The sequence below is a fragment of the Pseudoliparis swirei genome, chromosome 17, assembly GCF_029220125.1.
Source record: "Pseudoliparis swirei isolate HS2019 ecotype Mariana Trench chromosome 17, NWPU_hadal_v1, whole genome shotgun sequence".
Classification (NCBI taxonomy): Eukaryota; Metazoa; Chordata; class Actinopteri; order Perciformes; family Liparidae; genus Pseudoliparis; species Pseudoliparis swirei.
Genome location: NC_079404.1, coordinates 19,713,918 through 19,737,936, shown reverse-complemented (window position 1 = coordinate 19,737,936; position 24,019 = coordinate 19,713,918). Strand labels below are relative to the sequence as shown.

Below are 24,019 nucleotides of genomic sequence, written 5' to 3'. Positions count from 1 at the left end.
TTCCATGACTTTTCCAGGACTTTAAACCAAATTTCCATGACCAAACTGAAATCTCAGTATAAAGATGAACGATTTAGAGAATTGTGCGTATAGAGAGCGTACGCCGGCTAATAATTTGAGCGTCTTTCTTGAAAAAACATATTAACTATTTCAAACTCGGCGTAAATAAAGACGTGATGATGACAAATTTCCATGACTTTTCCAAAACTTTTACGATTTAAGTTTTTTCCATGACTTTTCCAGGCCTGGAAATGACCATTTTAAAATTCCATGACTTTTCCAGGTTTTCTATGACCGTACGAACCCTGTTCTAAGTAAGATATTAAATGTCAGCTTAATTAAATGTAATGTAATATTAAATGTCATATTTGTGGATAGGAAAACGTATCGACCTTTGCAGTGTCGTAAACTTTACGGATTCGGGCGCACCAAGATGCCGAGTCTTACCTGTAGAGCAGGGATTCCAAAAGCTAGTGAGAGGGCGACGTGACGCTTTAGGAGAAACCTGCAACAGCGTCAGGACATCGGCACAAAATACGGCACGTCAAATTTAAAAACATTTTATTTTCAAGTCACAGCAAACCATGCCGATATAAACGTATATTTATACATACAGCCGCGTGGACATAGTAGACTCTGAATTTGCATTAAATGTTGCCAAACAATTGCACGCTGTTGTTGTTTTGGAGAGGACATATAACTCCTTTGGTGTTTTCACTTTTGTAGAAAAAGGAGGCAACCAGGTGATGTTTGGAACAACAAATCCTACACAGGAGCTTCACATGTCACCCATTACTGATAAGCAATAAGAAAATTAAATAATATCTTCTGAATTTACAACTCTTTTCACAAAAAATGTACAATTCAAAACCCGGCAAATGTTAGAAAAAGATGAACTCGTTTTTAAAAAAAGGCGCAAAAGGTGAAACTCGCTGCCGCCTGAGCGTGTTCAGAATGCCGTCTCGTCGTTTTCTGACTTTTATTTGAGAAGACAGTTGTCAAGTCTTGCAAGTGGTCCCTGAGTGGGGCTTGGAGAGGCGTTACTGTCTTGAGCGTCGACCTCGCTATGACATCATCACGGCTGCGTGTCGTCACTTCCTGTGTGTGGGGTCAGCTGCCGCAGGAGCTCGATGTGGAGCTCCAAGCGGCGGAGGAGGGGTGCGTTTTTCTCGGCTCGCAGCAGCTTGGAATACACGCTCTTATAGGTTCTCAACAGCTCCTCGTCCTTATTGCTGCATTGGACACAAACGAGAGGGTCAGGGGCGAGCACTGTGAAAGGAAAAACATGCCGCGACGGGCTGACAGCATCTCTCACCTCGGTTTCCGTTTCGTCGCAGTCAGCAGTTTGATCAGCTGCAGCAGCAGGAAGGAGAAACTCGGCTCGAACACGCCGATCAGCTTCATCACCTCCTGGAGGTTGAGCCCTGAGGGGGCGCCGCGGGCCGCGTCGGCTTCGCTCAGCTAGCGCGCGAGAAATGAAAAGGAGAAGCAGGGTTCTTACACATTTTGACCGATGGATTTTCCAGGACTTTAAACCAAATGTCCATGACCAAACTGAAATCTCGGTAAAAGCATGACAAATTTAGAACATTTTGTGTATTGAGAGCGTACGCCGGCTTATATTTTGAGCGTCTTTCTTTAAAAAAGATATTAATTATTTAAAACTCGGCGTAAATGAACACATGCTTATAACACATTTCCATGACTTCTCCAAAACTTTTATGATTTAAGTTTTTTCCATGACTTTTCCAGGCCTGGAAATGACAATTTTAAAATTCCATGACTTTTCCAGGTTTTCCATGACCGTACGAACCCTGGAGAAGATGTGGGTTTCGGCGCGTGACCCACGAACTGACCGAAGCAACGCTTTGGTCACGAAACCAAGACGGAGCACCCGCTTCATCTGAGACGTACCTCTATCTCCAGCAGCTCGTCGTGAATCAGCTGGAAAGCACAGCGAGTTTCTGCCATGATCTCCACCGCTCCGGTCAGGCTCTTCAGCTTGGCTGCATTGCTATTCTGACCTGTGGGAACACATCATGAAACTGTTGGTGGGGACACGCCATTTCTCCCGACTGAACCCCACAACTACGGACGACCCGTTTGCTCACCCGCCATGGTAAACTCGGCGAAGGCCACCCTCTCCAGGAGCGTGCGCAGCAGCTCACACGGCGCATCTTTGAGGCTGAGGAACAAAGCGACCGCCTTGCCGTAGTGGAGCTCCGCCAGGCTGCGGTGCTGCTTCCTCGAGTGTTCGTCCCCGACCTGTCGCACAAGCGGAGCGTGACGCACAAGCAGCCGCGGCTGTAACAGTTTAGCTCCACACCTTCCTTTTTGTAGTAGTTGTTTACATCCTGTCACTAAGTATCATGTCATTCCAGATCCTGCTTCCCATCTCGTCAGTCCAACTCCCCTCACCTGCCTCTGATCACCTCGTTAGTCCCTCATTACCTTCACCTGGTCTTCATGCCCGTCTCACCTGTTGCCCATTCCCTCGTTAGTCCCTGTCTATTTAGGTTTCCTCACTTCCACTTGTCCTCTGCCAGATTGTCTTGTGTTTCTCAGACCAAGCCCGCGAGCGTTCCACTGTGTGTTTGTTTATTCGGTCTGTTCCGTTCCTGACAACATTTTCATTAAAGGATCTTTATCAGCATTCTCTGTCTCCCGGCTCGTGCATTTGGGTCCACCCTAATCCCGTCGTGACAGCGGCATCCCGTCTCCGGCGGCTCCGCTCTAGTGACGGGCGACGTTTTGAATTCTCGGACCGTGTTTACCTGGTTGCGGAAGCAGCTGTGGTACATGGAGGCCAGGCGGTGGTGGATGGTGGCGGCTCTGTACTGGTAGAGCGGCTGCCGGGCCGACTCCGTCTGCAGGTCGCAGTACTTCAGGGACTTCATCATCGCCTCCGTCACCTCCCGCTCAATCTGGGAACGCAAGCGGGGGATGAAAGAACGCCTGATCGCACGCGTTGGCGCCACTGGTGCAAAACAACAGATAACGCAGCTATTAAAAGTCACAATGATGGCACTTTTTGGGCACATGGAAGTAGTCCACTCAGTTGCAAGATAATCAAAATGTCAGGAACTTTAACTTTGTTCAGAATACAAACTCACCTGCTCCTGGGCCTTCCTGGACAGCGGGGCGTAGTCCTGCAGCAGTGTAGCCAGGGTGAAATAGGTAGTGGACAGCTCCCAGTTCACGCTGTCCCACACCACCGGATGGTTCTTTCGGCTTGCCAGTGACTTTATAGCCCTCGAGTAGTACACTATGGCCTGGGGTGAAATAATAAATAGAATCAATAAGACGTTGGGAGACACCGGATCGTTGCAACAAAAAAAATCGGATGGTTTTCCATCACTTCAGTGTGAACGCTGGATCCAGAGTTAAAGACATGGAGGTTTTTGAAATGGCACCTTGTTGTAGTAGAGGGCCTCTTCAGGCGAGAACTCTCCTCGGCTCTGGTCGGCGGGCACGGCACAGTGGGCCTGGGCGCAGATCCTCATCAGCCTGCCGGTGTTGCACAGCAGCAGGGCCGTGTTGGTGCCGTCCCCGATGGCTTCAAAGTCCTTCATGCCCTTCTCAAAGAACGCAAAGCTCTTCTTCCACATCTCCTGCTCTGCCACGGACACAGACTTCTTCACTAGAAGGAGAGGGGGAGGGGCGGGGTGGGCGGGGCGAAGGGAAGTTAGAAACAGCCACATGTGCAATGAACAGGGTGTCTACAGGAATAAACCAGTGAAATTTAAGACTTTTTAAGACCACGTCTAAATAAAATTTAAGACCTAATTTACGATGGAAATATACATTAATCTAAATTAATTAATTCAAAGTAAACACACTGATGTCTGTTCAAAATTAACAGTATGGTGTAATGCAAAAGGATAACACAAATGTCATTGCTGTTGTAAATTATATTTATTAATACATTTTCAGAACATTTAAGTCCCATGAACAAATGTCTCTAAAATTAAGTAAATATATTTAAAAAATACATGCAACATAGTTCCTTTTGAACAAAAAAATCCATAAAATAACAAATAACATTTCCAGCTGCTTTTAAAATGCAAATTCATTTACATAATAGAATGTATGTGTGTGTGTGTGTGAGCGAGTTCTCATGTCTCTATGTGATGGATGTTTGTGCACAGGTTCATGTCTACTCCTGAGCTTTTGTGAATATACTAGGAAAACAATCCTTTTCAAACTGTATTAATATAAAAACTTCCAGTTGACATTTGGTCCATTCTCCTGGAAAAAAGAAAGAAAAAAGGCAGACATTAGCCAAACAACAGTCACCACATCTCTTCATGACACCACCACTTCAGATTAATGTCAGACTGGATAAATAGGAATGAATACTATTTTTACAAATTAAGCAACGTGAGCCATCCTTTGAGCCTAGTGAACACTATGGAGACATATTGACAGGTAAACACCACTCTACTTACTACCATTCTAAAACTATTTTTAATTAGTCTAATTAATGTGTAGTGCGCCTATGCATAGCTGTTATTAACTTGACACATGAGTAAAGCTTAACTATATGAAACACTCATATACAAGAGGATAGTTAATACATATATTTATGTTAGACTTACTTTGAGGTGCTGAAGTAGGTCCTGGGCGTGTCATGGCCCATGAGCTCCACAGGATCCTGACTGGACGTGGTCATTTCACCAATAACGCACATGAAGTCCAGCTGTCTGCTCGCGGTGGTCTGGTCCAGAGTCTCGTGGAACAGAATGAAGAACGCACTGCAGCGTTGGTCTTGATGATGAGCTCTTTGTTGCAAGGCGCTGGATTTCCTCCGGTGACCTCCAGCGTTGTAGCGTTGACGTCGTTGGCGGCGGAGCAGGAGCTCGGCGGAGCAGGAGCTTCATGGCGGAGCAGGAGCTCGCGGAGCAGGAGCTCATGGCGAGCAGCAGCTAGCCCAGGCTGCTGGCGGCCTTCGCTAGCCTCTGTGCTTCTTGCTCTGCACGTGAGATTCCACCGCTGGAAAGTCTCGCGACACATAACGCAGATTCAGAAGCATTTCACCCACCGTGACCAGAAACACTCGTTCTTTTCAAGCCGTTGTTGAACTTGCATCCTGCCATGTTTTCTAAAGTAGCCGATGCTTCACGTTGTAGGGGATTGATAGGACCGAATACGCGGTGCTCACCGTGTGCGCGCATCACGGCAGCTTCGATGCCGGCGCGCACATCGCTCTGTCGCGAGCCGAGAATTGTTTGCGGGGATTTCACCCTGTTATAGAAACACTGGAGTTGATAAGCGTGTCTTCTTGTCTGATCAATACGCAACTGTGAGGTGCGCGAATGGACCGAGCGGACAGCTGCTGATCACTCAACAGCCCGACCTGTATAAATAGACGGTGCGCGCGCACCAACATATTTTTTGGGAGCACCGAAGACCCATTTTGACCCAGGAAAACCCCTGGACATGACACCCAAAAAATTTAAGACCAATCCAATCTGAATTTAAGACAATTTAAGACTTTTTAAGGCCTTATTTTTAGGAAAAGCAATTTAAGACTTTTAAAGACTTTTTAAGGACCCGCGGACACCCTGAATGAAGAAATACATTTGTATGAATGTTGAACTAGATGTGTATTTGGTGGTTTGTTACCTTCGCATTGAAAATGCGGAAGGTAATGTTTTGATCGCCGTGTATTTGTTTGCGTGCGTGCGTGTTACTCGCATAAGTGAAAAAGTATTAAACCGAATCGCATTAAATTTGGTGGGATGATTGGTTATTATCCGGGGACCATTTGATTATATTTTGGGATCAATCGGGGCAAAGGTCAAGGTCATGAAAAGGTCAAAATCTTCTTTTTATCATAGCGCGGTCAATTTATATCCAATTGGCATGCAACTAATGCCAAAATGTTCATAATTCAATGCCCAATCTTGTGATATGCGAAGGTATGTGCTCTACCGAGTGCCCGTTCTAGTTTATAGTGTAAATCACATCGATAAATACAGGTAGTTGGAATCGCACGGTTTTCTGTACACTTAGCATCGCGTACCTTCTTTCTCAGTCTGCATGGCTGCGGCCTGGTTCATGTAGAAGACTCCCATCTCGTTGCGGATGTTTCCCAGCCTTTTGAGCACCTGAGCCATCTGATCTTTCAACGCCTCTGAGATGACCAGCTCGTACGCCGCTTCATAGCACTTGCTGCTAACAAATAGCTGGTACTCCGGGTCCGTGGACAGGTCCGTTGCCATGTTAAAGGCTAGTGGAGAGAGAGAGAGAGAGAGAGAGAGTAACGGCGTTGATCGATGAACGACGAGGACCAACAACGTGACGAGGCGAGAAATTCTACCACATTTTCAGGTGAAACAAATGCGGAAATGTCATCGGGATTGTTGTTGGTGGAACTGAAAAGGAAAGTGCTGCGTTGGCACCAAGAGCGGTGCGAGTTTTCCCATGCAAAGTCAATGCAGAGACGCGAATGGTCGCGAATTTGCCTCATTCGCCCGACGCCGAGTTGCGAAAGCCAATCGGCGTCGAGATGCTCCGCCCGTCATCGCGCCGCTGGTGAATCACCGAGTTGTCTGTGTGCCTCCGGGGGACGTTATGAACCCAAAGGCGAGGGCGTTCGACGTTCCGACGTTTGTGGGACGTCCACAAGTATAAATTCATGTTGTATTCATGCTGTGATTTTGTTTTTCGTTTTTTTTTTATATTGTCTGTCACTGTTTTATGTTGTATTGTATGGAACTTTGTGTGACGTGCTACTGCTGCTGTCTTGGCCAGGACACTCTTGTAAAGGAGATTTTTAATCTCAATGAGGCATTTCCTGGTTAAATATATTTAAAATAAAATAAAAAATAAAGCAGAAATAGGGGTTATTTCTTCCACGGTGGATGGCGGAAATGATAAGCCACGCCCCCTCGAATGAAGCCAATGATGTGAATGACGCGAATAGACCTCGTCGGGCGTGTAAACTCATGCGTGTAAAAGCGTTGAGAATATTCGCAACGCATAAGAAGACACCTGTTAAAGCCTTTTAGTGTGTGCCAACACCCCTAATTTAAAAAACATCAAGCAGGAAAGTCGGCCATTGTGCGTTTTAGCACGAGTACGTCTCTTTAGGGACAAACCCTGGCAGCTGCTCTCTCTGTGCAGGCTGTGCAGGATCTCCTGGTCCTCCTTGGTCTGGTAGCTGTACTCCTCCAGGTAAGCGGCTCTGTTGTTGGCATTCTGGGCCAGCATCAGCTGGATGTCCCCACACAGAGACAGGCACTGGCTGTGAAACTGCAGCACGTGTGGGTGCAGAGTACCGCTCACCGAACAATAGGCATCTGGAGGGAACGGTAGAAGAGGAAGCAAGAAGGATAACGCATCCTATTCATCATTAAATATTGAAGTATCTGTTTATAATCTGACTGGTAGGAAATTGTAATCTTTTCAGCGACAGTCTTTCTCCTTGAAAAAAAACAAACACCGAGAAGCAATAACCAGCATGATGGCACTGACGTCAACAAACTCACCGTAACACTGCAGCGACAGCTTGATGTAGCGCAGGGCGCGCCCGTACTTCAGCAGGTTGCTGGCTGCGTCGGACAGGACGTAGTAGGCCTTGGACGCCTTGAGGAAGAGCTGCAGCTTCATGCGGTGCTGCCACGAGCCGGCCATCATCCCCGAGCGAGACGGGTGCTTCTGGTCCGCCGGCAGCGGCGTCGCTGGTGACGCCAGGCGGGAGGAGGAGGACGCGTTGCAGGCTCGTTTTATTACGTCACATCACATGTCATTGAGCAGATGCTTTCATCCAAATAACACGCAATACAAATAAGTGCATTCAACCAAGAGTGTGAACTCAGAACAGCAAGAATCAAGAAAGTAGCATTTCTTCAAGTAAGCCAAACCACAAAAATACCATAAGTATTACCATAAGAAATACTATAAGTAATACCATAAGCAATACCATAGGTATTACCATAAGTATTACCATAAGTAATACTATAAGTAATACCATATGTATTACCATAAGTATTACAAAAAGTATTACGATAAATAATACCATACGTAATACCATAAGTAATACCATAAGTAATACTATAAGTAATACCATAAGTAATACCATAGGTATTACCATAAGTAATACTATAAGTAATACTATAAGTAATACCATAAGTAATACCATAAGTAATACCATAAGTAATACCATAAGTAATACCATAAGTAATACCATAAGTATTACCATAAGTATTACCATAAGTAATACCATAAGTAATACTATAAGTACACTAAGTATAATACCATAAGTAATACCATAAGCAATACCATAAGCAATACCATGAGTAATACCATAAGTAAGTGCAATGTAAGTGTCACTGAAGTGCTAATCTGTTTATATTCACGGTACAGTCGTAAAAGGTGTGTTTTTTATATCCATCATCCTTTGAAATAAGGACTGTAGACTGACCCCGTTCCAGAAGGAGAGACATGTCTTGCTCGGCGGCTCCGATTGCACTTCTGTCCTCGTATTTCAGAGGAATGGGCGTGTTGGGGTCCGCGGCTGGGAGATCGCTCTCCTTCTTGATGGTGCCGTCCACCGCCTTCAGCCCCTGTGAAGCGTGTCACGGTGATCAACCCGGTGGCTGACCGCCTGGACCCCCAAACAGAAACAAAGAGACTTGCCTTCAGCGCGTAGCTCAGGACGTGTCGGCATCGCTCCTCCTTGTCTCGAGAAACGGGGAAGGCACCGCTCGGCTGCGGGGGGTGAGAAGAAAAAAGGGGGATGCTTGTGTTTTGGTGTTGACAAACACACGTACCCGTGTACGTGTGCCGTTCCCTCCGTTTGAAAGAGAAAACATTCGGAGGGGCGCTCACTCTGATCTGGTGGGTGGATTTGTATTTCTCCGGCACCGACAGCTCCCCCACGGAGCGGATCACAGCCACGGCTTTGCTGTCATCCTGCGGGCTGGAGAAGGAGCCGTACGAGCCGTTCTCGTCGCTGTCCTCCGTCAGCTCCTCCTCTTCCTCCCTATCTTCGTCGCTGTAGCTGTCCTCGGATCCGCCGCCCCGGAGAGACTCCCCTTCGTCTCCTTCCGGAGGCTCGTCGAGCTGGAACAGCTCCGACAGCATGTAGTGGGCGGAGGCCACGATCTGAACGGACGGGAGATGGAGGAGATCGGGACTGGAGTCAAGATTCAATCACACCTATTTATTTCATATTTTCAAAGAGGATGGCGCTATTTATCTTTAGAGCCTTGCTTACTTGGGGGTGCCTCTCCTCATCCAGAAGTTTGACGCAGTTTAAGAGCAGAGTTCTGATTGTGCCGTAGTGCTTTCGGTTTTGTCTCGCCTTCAGCATCAAGTTGCTCGCAACTCTGCAACCACAAACAGAAAAACAGAACGCATTACATTTTCAACACTTTCATGGTTAATTATGTCATCTGCAAACAATATCTGTACAACTTGAAAATGGCCAATTTAATCTCTTACCATTTAAAGAAATTTCAATTTGAAATATTCAACAGGATAATACTGTTGAAATACCTAATTCAGTCAGCGTAAGCAAATACTATAAATCATAAATATTACAAATAAGCAGCTCATGAAATACATATTCTAACAGGGTTCTTACACATTTTGACCAATGGATTTCCATGACTTTAACCCTTGTGTTGCCTTCGGGTCAATTTGACCCGATTCAATGTTTAATGTCGGTGTTCTTTTGGGAGTCAACAAACAAACATAAAGTGCCTCACACTTAAACTTGGAAAACAATATTAATTCTAATAATTTTCTGGAGATTTTAATAGCTGGGGTCATATTGACCTCAAGGGTAAAATATGTTAGTAAATATAAAGGTAACAGGAGGGTTAAACATTGAATCGGGTCATATTGACCCGAAGGCGACACAAGGGTTAAACCAAATTTCCATGACCAAACTGAAATCTCAGTATAAAGATGAACAATTTAGAAAATTGTGCGTATAGAGAGCGTACGCCGGCTTATAATTTGAGCGTCTTTCTTTAAAAAACATATTAACTATTTCAAACTCGGCGTAAATAAACACGTGATTATGACCAATTTCCATGACTTTTCCAAAACTTTTATGATTTAAGTTTTTTCCAGGACTTTTCCAGGCCTGGAAATGACCATTTTAAAATTCCATGACTTTTCCAGGTTTTCTATGACCGTACGAACCCTGTTCTAAGTAAGATATTAAATGTCAGCTAAATTAAATGTAATGAAATATTAAATGTCATGTTTGTGGATAGGAAAACGTATCGGGCACCAAGATGCCGAGTCTTACCTGTAGAGTAACACTGCCACAGGGAGCGTGAAGGGATTCTGACACTTCTCCTCTTCTGCCTCCTCACACAGAGTCGTGAGATCATAAAGCTTCACAATGTCACTCCCACTAGCTGCGGATTCAAGAAACAACATGAGGAAATGTCAAGACAACGGCAGACTTGAGACTTCCTGTCCACTTCTCTCCCACCTTTGAAGAGCCAGTAGGTGTGGCCCTCTTTGGTGCAGTTGGACTTGAGGAACGAGAGGATATTTTGGGCGATGTCTTTTACCACCCTTGTGGAGAAATTTGAATTCTCCAGATGAGGTATGTCCTCCGTTTTTATCATCTCATATTTCTGCAGAAAAAAACCAAATGATTGTATTTTAGTTGTTTTAGTGGAATATATATAGCTTATACTTCTGCTTATATGTCGGTATTATGCGTCCACTGTGAAACTTAACTACAGAAATCAAGAAACCACTAATAATAACACTAATTGCAATCCTGGGCTTTACCTGAACAATGCCATTGACGTGAAAGCACATGACAAGCTCTGGGACATTACACATCAGATTGTCGAGCCAGTAGTCGATACCCGTCAGAATGTTGATTGGTTTATTGTTGTCCCTGAAAACAACAGTTTGAAAGTCAGATGCTGGATTAAAGAGGAATAATGCAGTGAAACCAACGTGTTATTCTGATGAGATCCTTAAATGACATTTACAGTTCACCTTCTAGGGTCAGATAAACTAAAATCGATGCCATTATATGCACAGATGTATTTATCTTGCGGACATCTGACCCCATTAGAGGTGCAGAGCAATAAATATGACATGAATTATCATTTTACTCTCTGAATGAGTTGTAATTTCAGATCCTTAATGGAAGAAAACGGTGTCAAATTCCAACCTGAGTCTCAGACTGACGGCAGGATAGCGACCGCCTCCGAAGATAGGCATGTTGGACCCAACCAACATGTGGATGTCTTCAAACGTCCACATTATGTTTCGCACAAAGTCGTTTCTTAAGCTCTGTCGAGAGACGTCAAAGCGGACGCAGACATTAGCCACGCACCGCCAGCTGCAGTGGGAAACCGCTGAGGAGGGGCGGAGCTTGTATTACCTGGCTGCTCTCCACTTCGTCGAAGAGCATCGGGAGGTTCTGCTCGTTGGGGACGGAGGTCACCTGACCCAGACCAAACTCGCTGTCCATAGAAACACTTTCCTGCACATTCGAGAGGAGCAATGCTGTCGGCGCGAGCCAAAACCCCTCAGACACGTACGCTTCATTCCCATTCTAATCTAAGAACACATGTAGTCTCACTTCTTTCAGTTTCGATTGGCTACAGCACACAGGATTGATTCCTCGTCAAGAAGACATTCACATCATTTCTAAAGTAACACTGGAGACTCTAAAGAACAAAACGGCTTAAGACACTGTACCTGCTTGGGAGTGTTTGACTCTTCGGTATCAAACGCTGCACTGGTGAAGGCAGTGGGCCATGACGAGCTGTACTCCTCTGCCTCCCCCTCCCCTTCATGAGGGTTGTCTGGTACAGGCTCTGCAGCCCCATCACCATTTATACTTTAAACACAGGAGTTGTTGTCGGGTAAGACTGGGACCCGTCGTCAACCCCACTCGTGTATTTGACATCATTGAGTACTCACCTGTAGTAGAGGAACTTCGACAGGATGGCTTTTTGATACCAGTGCTCTTTACTCTTCTTTTTCCTCTGCCACTTCTGGTCTATGAGTCGCTGGTAAAACTCTTTTAGCCAGGTCCAATCTCCTGTCTACAACACACACACACACATAACTAGGGTTGGGTACCGAAACCCGGTGCCAATATGGTACCGGTTCCAATACAACCGGTATTACCCGGACCGAAACGCAACGCACATTCCGGTGCTTCTTTCCGGTGCCTGAGCCAGTGGCGTCCCTAGGCTAAAAAACATCCGGATGTTTTTTAATTAGCCCCAAATGTTAATTAAAAAAAAAAAAAAAAAAAGATTTGGCACACAAGTGGTTAACACCAAATGTCGCTGCTTCAGTAAGCCCTGCGCCGCCGCTCCCAGAACGCGCATCGCTCTGCCGTGATACGCGCCGACACATTCGCGCACACAGGTGAGCACACTCTCACCACTATAATGACGGAGGAATAAAGACCGTGGGGCGTCACTTTGTTTCAGTGTAACTCTCGCTGTCAGAAGCAAAACTTTATTTGTCACATGTCATCTTCAGTACCTCTGATTGGTTGTTCTCTTTGCCCATCAAAACAGTGACAGGTTAACCCTATAAAGTCTGCACATGACAATACATATCACATCATATAATGGAGAACATGTGTTGTGTATGTTAACAGTCTGATATCCGTTGTGTGTCGGTGCTCCATGATAACGGCTTCTACAGGGAATATGGCCAAAGAGGTTTTTAATGTCCTCATTGTGTGTTAAAAAAAAAAAAGTATCGGTTCAGGCACCGGTATCGTTTTAAAAGTACCGGTTTAGCACCGGTATCAGCAAAAAACCAAACGATACCCATCCCTACACATAACGGGGACTTAACCCTCCTGTTACCATCACATTTACTAACATATTTTACCCCCGGGGTCAATTTGATAATTAAAACCTCCAGAAAATTATTATAATTAATATTGTTTCCCAAGTTTAAGTGTGAGGTACTTTATGTTTGTTCGTTGACTACCTAAATAGCTCTTTAAATATATAAAAAAGTTGATATTTACCTTCGCATTGAAAATGCGGAAGGTTATGTTTTGATCGCCGTGTATTTATTTATTTATTTGTATGCGTGTTATTCGCAAAACTCAAAAAGTATTGAACCGAATCGCATGAAATTTGATGGGATGATTGGTTATTATCCGGGGACCAGTTGATTAGATTTTGGGGTCAAAGGTCAAGGTCATGAAAAGGTCAAAATATTCTTGAATCACATGAAATTTGGTGGGATGATTGGTTATTATCCGGGGACCATTTGATTAGATTTTGGGATCAATCGGGTCAAAGGTCAAGGTCATGGAAAGGTCAACGTCTTTTTTTTTTTACCATAGCACGATACATTTTTGTCCAATTGGCATGCAACTAATGCCAACATTTTCATAATTCAATGCCCAATCTTGTGATATGCGAAGGTATACGCTCTACCGAGTGCCCATTCTAGTTCTTATATGTTTTTGACAGTGAAAAACAGCCTGGGGTCAAATTGACTCCAAAGAACACCGACATTAAACATTGAATGGGGTCAAATTGACCCGAAAGGTAACAGGAGGGTTAAACCAAATACTTAAAAAGATACTGACATAAGGACTTTGCTTGACCTTAAAAAGTCTGGCGTGCCTGCTGTACCTGAGAGGATTGCATGAAGAGCTCTTGAATGTCCAGCTCATCCAGAAGCAACGTCCTCCCCACGCGGTGAACGGCCATACTGACGTGCGACTTGCTGAAGGGGATTTTCAAAAGCTTCTTGATGTTCTGGATGCGACAGAAAACAATGTTACCCCTCGGTCTATGAGCACGCTTCCGAATTAAAATAAGAAATCGGAGCTTTTGTCAGACCTCCACAAACCTCAGAGTCCGACACCACGTCGACGTCATCTCCGATGCAATCGATGAATTCATAAGCCATCCCGAAACTGCAAAAAAAAAAAAAAAAGAGAACGGAACGTCTTCACTTCACAGTGTTTGCGAATGGCGAAGTGCATAATGGTCAGTCGAATTCACGATTTTATCGATTTACTAATGAATCAGTATCTGTGATTTACCCACTGATCTTTCGGGTTCAAATATAGTTTTTTAACCTCCATTCGTTCATTACAGAAGTCCATTACACACTGCGCCTGAGACGGATAAACCGGTGGGTGCGTGTCCGTCTTCACGAGAGCATTCAGACAACGGAGGCCCAGCAGGTTCCACGACGAAGCGGAGCACAAAGGATGATTCTCTTAGCCTCTAATACTAACTCCCACTTGGATCAGCACAATATACACACAAGCCTCAAGCTGTCATCACACACACCGTCCTCTATCCAACCCAAACAACAACAGTTAAGTGCGTTTCAAAACCAGTGTGTGATCATTTACAGTCACATCTTAAAACACCGAATAAGAGTCCTTTACACTATTTATTCAACCTTATTAAATAAATAAATATAAATAAAGCACTCCGAGACAAATTTGTAATTTGTGCAATTGGGCTACACAAATACACTGAATTGAATTGAATTATTAAGATAAGATAAGATAAGATAACCCTTTATTAGTCCCACAGTCGGGAAATTTCAGGATCACAGCAGCAGGTGCACGTTAGAGCATTAATAAAAATAAAACACCAAACACAATAACAATACTAAATACTAAATATACAGAGGAAACTAAATATACAAGGGGGAAACAAATATGTATTTATATACATGGGGTGGACAAAATATTAGAAAAACCTCAAAGAACAATAAATATATTATATTCATCACATGGCAATAGTTTGAGCTAGGTCAGTCCAGTAAAAATGTAATTATAGCGGGATTATTCTGAAAACACAAGAACTTCATGAACCACATACGATTTCCTGATTTTCTTTCCCGAATACCAGCCAACCCATGATAACAATGTGTTTAACATTACAATCCATATTCTGGTGTTTCGACGCTTGGCCCAAAAAAAGTACGCCAACTGGTTGGCAGTTCTTTTGTCCTTCTACCTTTATTATAAAGCAGCAACTAAACGACTCGACCAGCGCAGCTTCACACTGGACCAGAACGACACACATCAGTGTCGCATACCTGGAAAAGGGCTTGCTCTTGCTGCTGGAGCCCAACACGGTGGTGCCGGCGCTGCCCAGCTGAGGGTTTTCTCTCAGCCAGTTGGCCGGAGGCAGCTTGAGGTCGGTCTTCTCCTGCAGGAGGGCATAGCTGGCAGGAGGCGGGGCCGCGGAGTACTTGACCACGGCACGGCTCTTGATCTCACTGGCGCCCGCGCACACGGAGTCCTTCAAGGGGACGAAGTCAAGTCAATCATGAACACGCCTGGTGACTCCTTCGGCCTGACATGAGTTACTCACGTGTCTGCTGCTCTCGCCTGCGCAGGCTGGGCCACCGCTTTCTTCCTTTGCGCCGTCCTGCGGGGTCCCAGGCTCTCTGTCCCCAGCTGATGCGCTCATCACGGGGACACGCGACCCCCGGGGGGGGGGTCAACCCAGAAAACACTAGCGATGTTCTAACAAACAGACAGCCTAGCCATGACTCGGACAATTCATGACAATCTATGTGTAGGCAAAGGTAACGAGCGAGACACGTCCGTTATCTCGATAAAGTTGTCTCCAGTGTGATAGCTCGACAGGCTAGCTCCTCGAAGGAGTGACGCTGACTCATGAAGCTGTGCTCAATAAGTGTAGTTTGCACGGGACTCACACGAGACGACGTTGTTGCTTTGTTTACCTGAGTAATGTTCCGCTGTTAGTTCAGTAGTTAGCTAAGTAATAAGCCTGCAGCTTCTTCTCCTTCCATCACCTGGCAGACAGTCTGTTGTTGTCAGAGCACACGTTATTACCAGCATTAACAACTTCCGGTCTCGCGGTAAGATAAAACTCCAAAACGTATCCTGTTTCTTATTTTAACAATCAGAATCACTCAAAAATGTTAAGTAAAAAATATTCAATATGTAATAGTAGAACTTTACCACGTATCACGGAAAATATTTCAGTTACTGTGACATATTGAGAAAATGTTTTGACCCGGAAGTGCTTTCAGAGCCGCTGAGAGCCCTTCGAGAAACATTGAGCACCTTCTATATTGTCCTTTTGTTTTTTATTCCGAAATGTACTCGGATGTCTACCAAACCCAACTGGTATCCACTAACTGTGAAGTTTAATATTACGTTCATGATAATATGTAAAATATGTATTTTACATATTATACATATGGTCCAATACAACAGCAAAACTGTTGTATTGGACCACTTCTACCTGAGCTTGGTAAATTATTATTTTACAGAGCTTGTTCATTTGGAGAATTTACTCAATATTTAATTAACAAGAACTTAAGGGGGCTATTTACACCAATAAGTACAATATCAAAAGTACAAATAATCATATCCCTTTCAAAGCATGTGTCATATTATCTCATATTATACTATTTTATAGTATGTGGAGGATGAATTATTTAGATTTATTTAGGAGCCAACTAAAAAAATGCATTTATAGTTTTACTTCCAAACGACTTACCTTAGTACAGTGGTTCTCAAACTGTGGGACGCATCCCTCTAGTGGGGCGCAGGGGTACTACAGGTGGGTTGCAGGAGGAAATGCAGAAATACCTTTATTGATAACTTTACATCCTACAAAAGTTAAAAGTAGACCGTTATAAAACTAAGTTATTAATGAATACTTGGCGAAATGCCTGGACCTTCGTGTACGTTACGCCTTTAAAAGGTTACGCTTGTGCAACGGCCAAGACTCGCTCATTCTTGGCGTTTTGCCAAAAAGATCGTCTTTTCTGCGGTTGCCCTTCAAAACAAAAGTTCAACATTTAGTATGAATACAAATCAGCTTTTCCTCTGTTTCCCTTCAAAATAAGAGCTCAACATTTAGCATGCATTGAGAGTTGCTGTGTAAAGCAGCTGCAACTCCGTTAAAAAAGGTGGAAAAGCAGCCTCATTTCATCCACTAATACTAAACTTGATACACATATCTGCACTAATTTTGTTTTATTATGCTTTGAAAATACATGCAGTGAAAAACTCTGTATTGACAAATATTTTAACTTGTTTTGTTTAGTTTTTCACAGGTTGCGCACAAGATATCCAGCAAAACCGGTTAATTGCAGCTACAATACGCTATTTCTTTGCCAGTGTGCTTTTTTAAGTATCATGCATATTCTCCACAGTTCTCCTGATTCCTCCTGCTGATGGCTCAGTTCTTCATTCCTCTTCAAGCTGATCAGCCATTGGTCCTCATTAAGCTGCTCAGCCATTGGTCCTCCTTAAGCTGCTCAGCCATTAGTCCTCTTTAAGCTGCTCAGCCATTGGTCCTCTTCAAGCTGCTCAGCCATTGGTCCTCTTCAAGCTGCTCAGCCATTGGTCCTCCTTAAGCTGCTCAGCCATTGGTCCTCTTCAAGCTGCTCAGCCATGGGTCCTCTTCAAGCTGCTCAGCCATTGGTCCTCCTTAAGCTGCTCGGCCATTGGTCCTCTTCAAGCTGCTCAGCCATTGGTCCTCTTCAAGCTGCTCAGTCATTGGTCCTCCTTAAGCTGCTCATCCTTTGGTCCTCTTCCTGTTTTAAAGTCTTAATTCAAGAGGCACATTTTTTTATGAACAATATTAAGGAACAATTTAAACACAAATATGCAAAATAGGCTTTATATATACAGCCTATTTTGCATATTTGTGTTTTAATTTTTACATATATATTTATATATACCTCTGTGTGTATGTATATATAATATACGTATATGTGTGTATATTTATATATATATATATATATATATATATATATATATTGCACATCTGGTTTACTTGACAGTGATGCGACTCAATTAGTTCGGTAAAGTTGGACGGATATTTTTTTTATTCTCCTATTTTTAAAACCACAGATGGAGGAGTCACACAAATCTATTTCAATAAAAAGTCAGCACAGACCATTGTGTTGGTGGTGGGGCATCAACAGTTTAGAGAACCACTTCCAGAAAAAGTTAGTGAACCACTGCCTTAGTATACAGATTCAGATTACTAAAATGTCCATTACATTGATCGTAATAATCATAATAATTCATACGTAGATCGTATGAATTATTATGATTTTATCAAATTAATTATTTCATTAAATAAATGAACAGCATCTTCAGCATATTTATTTATTTATATATATATCATAAAGACAGGGGACAGATTCGTGGTCAGGTATAATGCAGCAGAGTGTGAAGCAGCTGACTGACTGAACTGGGAGGAGCTGTGAAACTTTGCTCGAGGCATTTCCTTCCTGTACTGACGGGCTGTTCACCCAAAATCAAGTGGCAGCTCAAAAACCAATTACACTTAAACCCTCCGCGTCAGGACATTTATTGGGACGGTGTGACATATTGGTTTTTCTTACGATGGCAAGCTGGAAGAGTCACGTGCGTGCTCGACTGCAGCAGAGAGACAGCGCTGAGAAACTCCCGTACGTCGGCGTCTTCACGAGCTGTAAGAGGACTTGTTCTGTCCCATCGCAGCATTCGGTGATCAATGATGAAGTCCTCGTGGTCTTAGTCTGAGGACATGCGCCTCTTTTCTTTTAGTGTCCCAGCTGGAGGAACGTTTTGAAATTCGCAAACAAATTCTGGATGATGTTCAGCCCAAGAGGTCAGACTTTTGTCCCTTTGGTGATTTGCATGTTTGATATTGTTGTTTTCAATTTAAAATTATTGCATTTGTCTTTTTCTCAATTTCTTTTCAGTTTAGAACGAGGTGGATCTGAAGTTGGGAAAAACATTCGACTCCTTCAACTCCAACTGAGAGAGAGCGAGCACCTCGAAGAAAAGGTTGGTGAGATTTATAATAAACGCCATAATTTTAGAAAATAAGTTACAGCTTTAATTTAGCTATATATGCAGAAGAATCTTGCACCAATAGTTGTTAGAATCCTCAGGCACGTGTCTGGTGGTTAAAATAAACATTATTAGGGACTGGTGTTTTTTAGGTCAGGCAGTGACCTTTGCACTGGTGTGGTCCTCTTTATCTTCCATTTAATCAATTCATCCCTTTGCTTCCTGCATCCCCAGCTGTCTCAGACCGTCTCTGACCTGACCACTGTCCTCTTTCTGAAAGAGGCTGAACTGAAGTACTGGCACTCACGGTAATTGAAAAGTTTTTACGCCATCGCAATGTTTTCTACCTGCTTTATTTATACAAAACTGAGACAAATTAACACTGTGTTCCAGTCCTATTGGTTGTTGGGTCACATTTAGGGACTGGGAATTATTGTGGATATGTAATTAATTTTTTTGACATGCATATACCATCTTGATATATTATTGGGGGTATTAAGAATTCTTTTCTTTTTTTTAACGATGTCAAGGAGTGGGTCCAAAAATATATATTAACTAGAATGGGCACTCGGTAGAGCGCATACCTTCGCATATCACAAGATTGGGCATTGAATTATGAACATTTTGGCATTAGTTGCATGCCAATTGGATAGAAATTGACCGCGCTATGGTTAAAAGACGATTTTGACCTTTTCATGACCTTGACCTTTGACCCGATCAATCCCGAAATCTAATCAAATGGTCTCCGGAAAATAACCAATCGTCCCACCCAATTTCATGCGATTCGGTTTAATACTTTTTTAGTTATGCGAGTAACACGCATACAAATAAATAAATAAATAAATACACGGCGATCAAAACATAACCTTCCACATTTTCAATGCGAAGGTAACAACACAAGGGGAGGGCCTTGCTTTTTAGTTACCTCCCCATAATGTCTGTATGTGTTACAAAGTAAATAAAATAATGTTAATACAGTCACCTTGAGCATATAGTGACGGAACAATAGACGTGATGTAGTTTATCCAGTGCTGTATTTGATAATCAACAAATTAAAATCATAAACAGAAACAATTTGATTAAGAACTATGAAACAGCTTTAACCACTTGGTGTTCTTCATAGGGGATCAACTTGTGACCTAAAATCCAACATTTGAAGTCACAACTCCCGCAGGTGATTAAAGGTCGAGCAAATCCAGATATCGCCTTGTCTGTTTCAGTGTGTCCCACTACCAGAAAGAGGCCCTCGCTCTGGCTAAAGGGAAAAACACCCTGAAGGCGACCCTTTCAGAGTTCGAGTTCACCATCGAGTGTCAGTCCAAAGAGTTGGCCGCGCTGCGTGCCGAGCAGAAAGGATTGAATGAGGCGCTGGCTGAGGCTTGGAGAGCGAAAGAAGAACTCCTGCAGCGATGGCTGCAGGAGAAGAGGGACGAGGCAGAGCGGTTGAATAAATGCAACGAGACACAGGAAAGGTAAGACGACGTGATCTCCCTGTGACTTAAACAAAACCACAAAAAAAAAACTCAAACACTTTACTCACTTTTGAATACACACAAAACATAACCACAGTTTTGGAGATCCTACGTTGTCGCTAGCTGCTGCTTTTTCTCCAGATGGCAACGTTTGGCCAAACGGCTGAAGAAGCGCCGCCTTGGAGAGATGAGGAAGGAGCATGTTCCCATAGTGACGGGCTCTCCGAGTGGCGAAACAGAAGCGCCTACGTCAGTCATTCGGAGTAAGAATCGGCATTCACTTCAAAATATGAATGCATAATTTAGTAGGTGCAATCAAATGGCTGCCTCTTCATTTGAAATCATGAGTTCACCTCAGTGCTGCAGACACGGCGACCCTCGGAGGCACCAAGCGCCTTCATCAAGAGCATCCTTATGGCCTTCGTAATTAGGAGGGCCGAGTTGATGAGGTCAACACAATGTTACGATGATCAACAAGGCACTAATGGCGCTGATGAGGACCCATTTAGCCTTCATCAAATAACTCAGTGGGCTTTGAGGGAATAATACCACAAGTCAGCTCAAAACCAATGCCTCATATTCATGTTTTAAATCTCCAAATCTACCTTCACTTTGTTGGGACTTTTACTTTGGTGGACAAAGACAATAAAACTATGTTGTTTCCACCTGATTATCGGACATTACAGACATAAAAATGTCGACACGGTTGGTGTTTTGCAGCGTGATTCCAGTATGTTTACACTTGATGTCCTTAAATGTGATTCCTTTCAGGCCGAAATGTAGAACTAGGGCTAGGTATCAATATGGGTGCTTACGCAATAACTTGCTTTGAAAAATATGTTTGGACCCTGGATTCAACTGTTTGTTAAACATAACCTGAAACATGTGATTCAACCTTCTTGTCATGCTCATCTTATCCTCGGGGATGAATAACACAACAGATGTACACCCCGGGCCCTCAGACCACAGCCATGTCTCAGCGGTGGGAAAAGTCTAATATTTCCATACGGATCCTGGAGACGACAGTTCTCAGCACAAAGGTTACCTCGCAGTACATTTTCCATTTCTTTAATATTTGCTCATATTTGAGTACAGAAATATTCCTACGGAGCGACCCTTTAAAACCAAAAGTCGTGTTTTCTTATCTGTTGTTTAAATGAACCAAAAGATTTATATAAAGATCTAATCTGTTCTCTACATATATTGTTTAATTTAGATGTTCATAAGAACGCCTACCTTCTACATTTGCTGCTTTTTAATATACATTCCCCTTAACCCAATGTTGATAACACTTCATTTATCTTATCCCGTCTGGACTTTGTCCTGATTACCAACCTCTCTGAATTTTTTGTTAAATCCTTCTACTTGAACCATTTGAGGTGATAAACTGCCGCAGTTGCAGAATATGCTGTTGTTGTAAAGTCAGGGCTTGTTGTTAGTGACTATGTGCTTATATTTATTTGTAAAGAAAATCATGTTTTTTTTAAAATTTCCTACATCAAACAATATATTTGAAAATAAATCAATACTTTTTAATGTATTATAATAAATAATTTGTAATTAAGTGTTCTTATTAAGATGAAAAAACTATCCCATTTGAATATGTCATTTTATACACGTATGTATTGTTGTTTTTCTAAATCCAGTCATAAAAATAAAGTCCCTTATGTTGTTGTTGTCATCCATCAGAGCGTGTTCTCCTTGTGCATCTCAAACAGATCAAAATGAGATAATTTGGCTTTAGTTGCTGAACTTTAAAACTCATCAATAATGGTTTTCTGTCTAATTTCTTCCAAGAAAAAAAAATACTGGAACATCTAATATTGTATATAATCGCTTAATTTGCTCAAATTTCATATTTTACAGTTATGTTTTCATTTTCTTTCATGACATAATTCCCGCCCCACATCTCCGTGGCGAAATAAGATCACATTGCAGGTTGTTTGCGAATGCGGCAGCATGTTTCCATGGTCACCAGTGTGTTTGCATCAATTGTTAAGTTGGACACTGCCTGTGTGTGTGTGTACGTGAGTGTGTGCTGTATCGGTGAAACTACTCTCAAACTGTTTTAAAATGGTAAAAGGTAGAAAGCAATATTCTTCAATGACCAATGACGGCAACTGGGTAAGAAATTCTTAATTCCAACACATAATCGGATCGTTACAAGCGATAACATTCAAACTGGAGGCTGTGAGAAGCTTTCCTTTCATTTCTTTCTCAGTTTGCTCATCCAGTATCACCAGAGAATGAGCCCCGGAGTCGGGAGCTTTGTACCAGCACTGGGATCATGCTGACTCGGGATCAATCATCACTGCCTCAGGCTTCGAACATAGAGCGCTATCCTAAATGGAAAACTCAGCAGGTGTGTATGTACAGGAGTAAGATCAAAGTGTTTGGCATGGCTGATGTGTTTCTTCACTCCTCTGGCTCCGGGGGCTCAAGAAAAACTGCCTGCTCCTTTTATCCCATTCCACTGCATCATCCAGTTGTATCACACTACTGTCTTCAAAAAACGCTCTCAACAGAAATCCAGAGAATATCCATTCTCCGAACACGACAACAAGCATGCCATAAAAGACAACATCTCTCTCTTCACTAACGTGAGTACAAACGGACCTTCGGGCCATCATGAAATGTTCTAATCCATCACCACGTTTGCACCTTGAGAGGAACCCATATCTTTTGCATGTCGGTCCACTTTCAGGGTGTGGGGCGCAGGAAGTGTCTCGATGAGCAGCGAAACTCCCACTTGTGCCACGATGGAGCTTCCGGCATCCCAGGAGGGACTGGGAAGAACCTCACGGTCCACCAGACTGACTTTACCACCAAGCAGGCGGCTAATGTTCCTACCGGCACCAGGCGGTTCCCCAGCAGCCACAAGCAGAAGTCTGCGGCGGCAGCGTTGTCGCAAGCGGGGGAGACATTCTTGTGGTTCGGCCGACTCGACTCGGACCACTCGGACACCCTGCAAGTGCTCGCAGCTACCAACTGCTCGGCGCCATCCAAGGCCTGAGATGGCAATGGACGGCACGTTGAGTTGGCGCGGCGTCGAAGGGGGAGTCGTGCAAACCGTCTGGCGGTCCAGCTGTCAAATAAAAAGACTGAATTAGAAATGTGAGATAGCATTTTCTCTTGTTTTCTAGAGCTCTGGTGTATTTGAAGCTCAGACAATGTATCATTAGGGCATCTTATCATATACGTGACAATATTCAAGTGCACTTGACAATGCTGTTTTGAGACATCGAGTTATATTCTATTGTGTTTAAATATGCGTGATATATAGGCTGCATACTTGAAATGTATCATTGTAGTGAAGTTACTCTTTCCATTAGGGTTTTTTTAAACATTTAATTATGGGGCACGAGTAATAGTGTCTCATAGTTAGACCTTCACTGTCTGGTCAATGTTTCTGTAAACAAACTCAGTCTGAGATAACCACAATGACAACTTTAGAAACTAGTTTTATAATTACAATATACAAAATAATATGCCTAGTATTAAAAACATTAATAATTAATAAATATGTGATTGTTGCTAAATATGGTACTTTGAAGCGTTGCACTTTTATAACATTGCCTGACAATTTATGGACAATTTGATTACAATTAGAAACATGTTTCTTATTTGCCCAAAACGACACTACCCATAATGCAACTTGACCCCAGATAGCTCAGTTAGAGGTTGTGTGTTATGCTAGTTGCAGCATATGCAGTCTGGAGCTGCTAACCTCCAGCACACTATAATAATAGTTTAGGCTCATGAGTGCATA

The 24,019-nt window shown here is 43.2% G+C and overlaps 3 protein-coding genes and 1 long non-coding RNA gene across 4 annotated transcripts; 2 read left to right on the top strand and 2 right to left on the bottom strand.

The window, feature by feature from the left end:
- Positions 1 to 544: 544 nt before the first annotated feature.
- edrf1 (erythroid differentiation regulatory factor 1) lies at positions 545 to 15,761 on the bottom strand. The gene is made up of 26 exons (XM_056435384.1): positions 15,697 to 15,761; positions 15,321 to 15,475; positions 15,043 to 15,248; positions 13,831 to 13,897; positions 13,611 to 13,736; positions 11,917 to 12,041; positions 11,692 to 11,833; positions 11,372 to 11,473; positions 11,159 to 11,280; positions 10,765 to 10,876; positions 10,457 to 10,604; positions 10,268 to 10,379; positions 9,224 to 9,335; positions 8,836 to 9,111; positions 8,644 to 8,715; positions 8,429 to 8,570; positions 7,494 to 7,685; positions 7,104 to 7,304; positions 6,026 to 6,232; positions 3,414 to 3,640; positions 3,114 to 3,272; positions 2,775 to 2,924; positions 2,112 to 2,265; positions 1,915 to 2,024; positions 1,316 to 1,461; positions 545 to 1,232 (listed from the first exon to the last, which is right to left on the bottom strand). Exons 2-26 carry the CDS (start codon positions 15,417 to 15,419, stop codon positions 1,076 to 1,078), a joined length of 3,666 nt encoding a protein of 1,221 aa, XP_056291359.1. The 5' UTR covers positions 15,420 to 15,475; positions 15,697 to 15,761; the 3' UTR covers positions 545 to 1,075.
- Positions 3,847 to 4,764, bottom strand: LOC130207027 (uncharacterized). Its single transcript, XR_008834220.1, has 2 exons — positions 4,599 to 4,764; positions 3,847 to 4,248 (listed from the first exon to the last, which is right to left on the bottom strand). It is a non-coding gene; the product is annotated as an uncharacterized LOC130207027 (long non-coding RNA).
- A 2,585-nt stretch (positions 15,762 to 18,346) lies between the features above and the next one.
- si:ch1073-143l10.2 (uncharacterized protein LOC565165 homolog) lies at positions 18,347 to 21,906 on the top strand. Its single transcript, XM_056436242.1, has 6 exons — positions 18,347 to 18,434; positions 18,530 to 18,593; positions 18,688 to 18,772; positions 19,013 to 19,086; positions 19,999 to 20,250; positions 20,392 to 21,906. The coding sequence occupies exons 1-6, from the start codon at positions 18,347 to 18,349 to the stop codon at positions 20,549 to 20,551; spliced, it is 723 nt and encodes a 240-aa protein (XP_056292217.1). The 3' UTR covers positions 20,552 to 21,906.
- Positions 21,907 to 22,187: 281 nt separating this feature from the next.
- tex36 (testis expressed 36) lies at positions 22,188 to 23,675 on the top strand. The gene is made up of 4 exons (XM_056435409.1): positions 22,188 to 22,374; positions 22,472 to 22,612; positions 22,776 to 22,850; positions 22,955 to 23,675. Exons 1-4 carry the CDS (start codon positions 22,324 to 22,326, stop codon positions 23,261 to 23,263), a joined length of 576 nt encoding a protein of 191 aa, XP_056291384.1. The 5' UTR covers positions 22,188 to 22,323; the 3' UTR covers positions 23,264 to 23,675.
- The last annotated feature ends 344 nt before the right edge of the window (positions 23,676 to 24,019 follow it).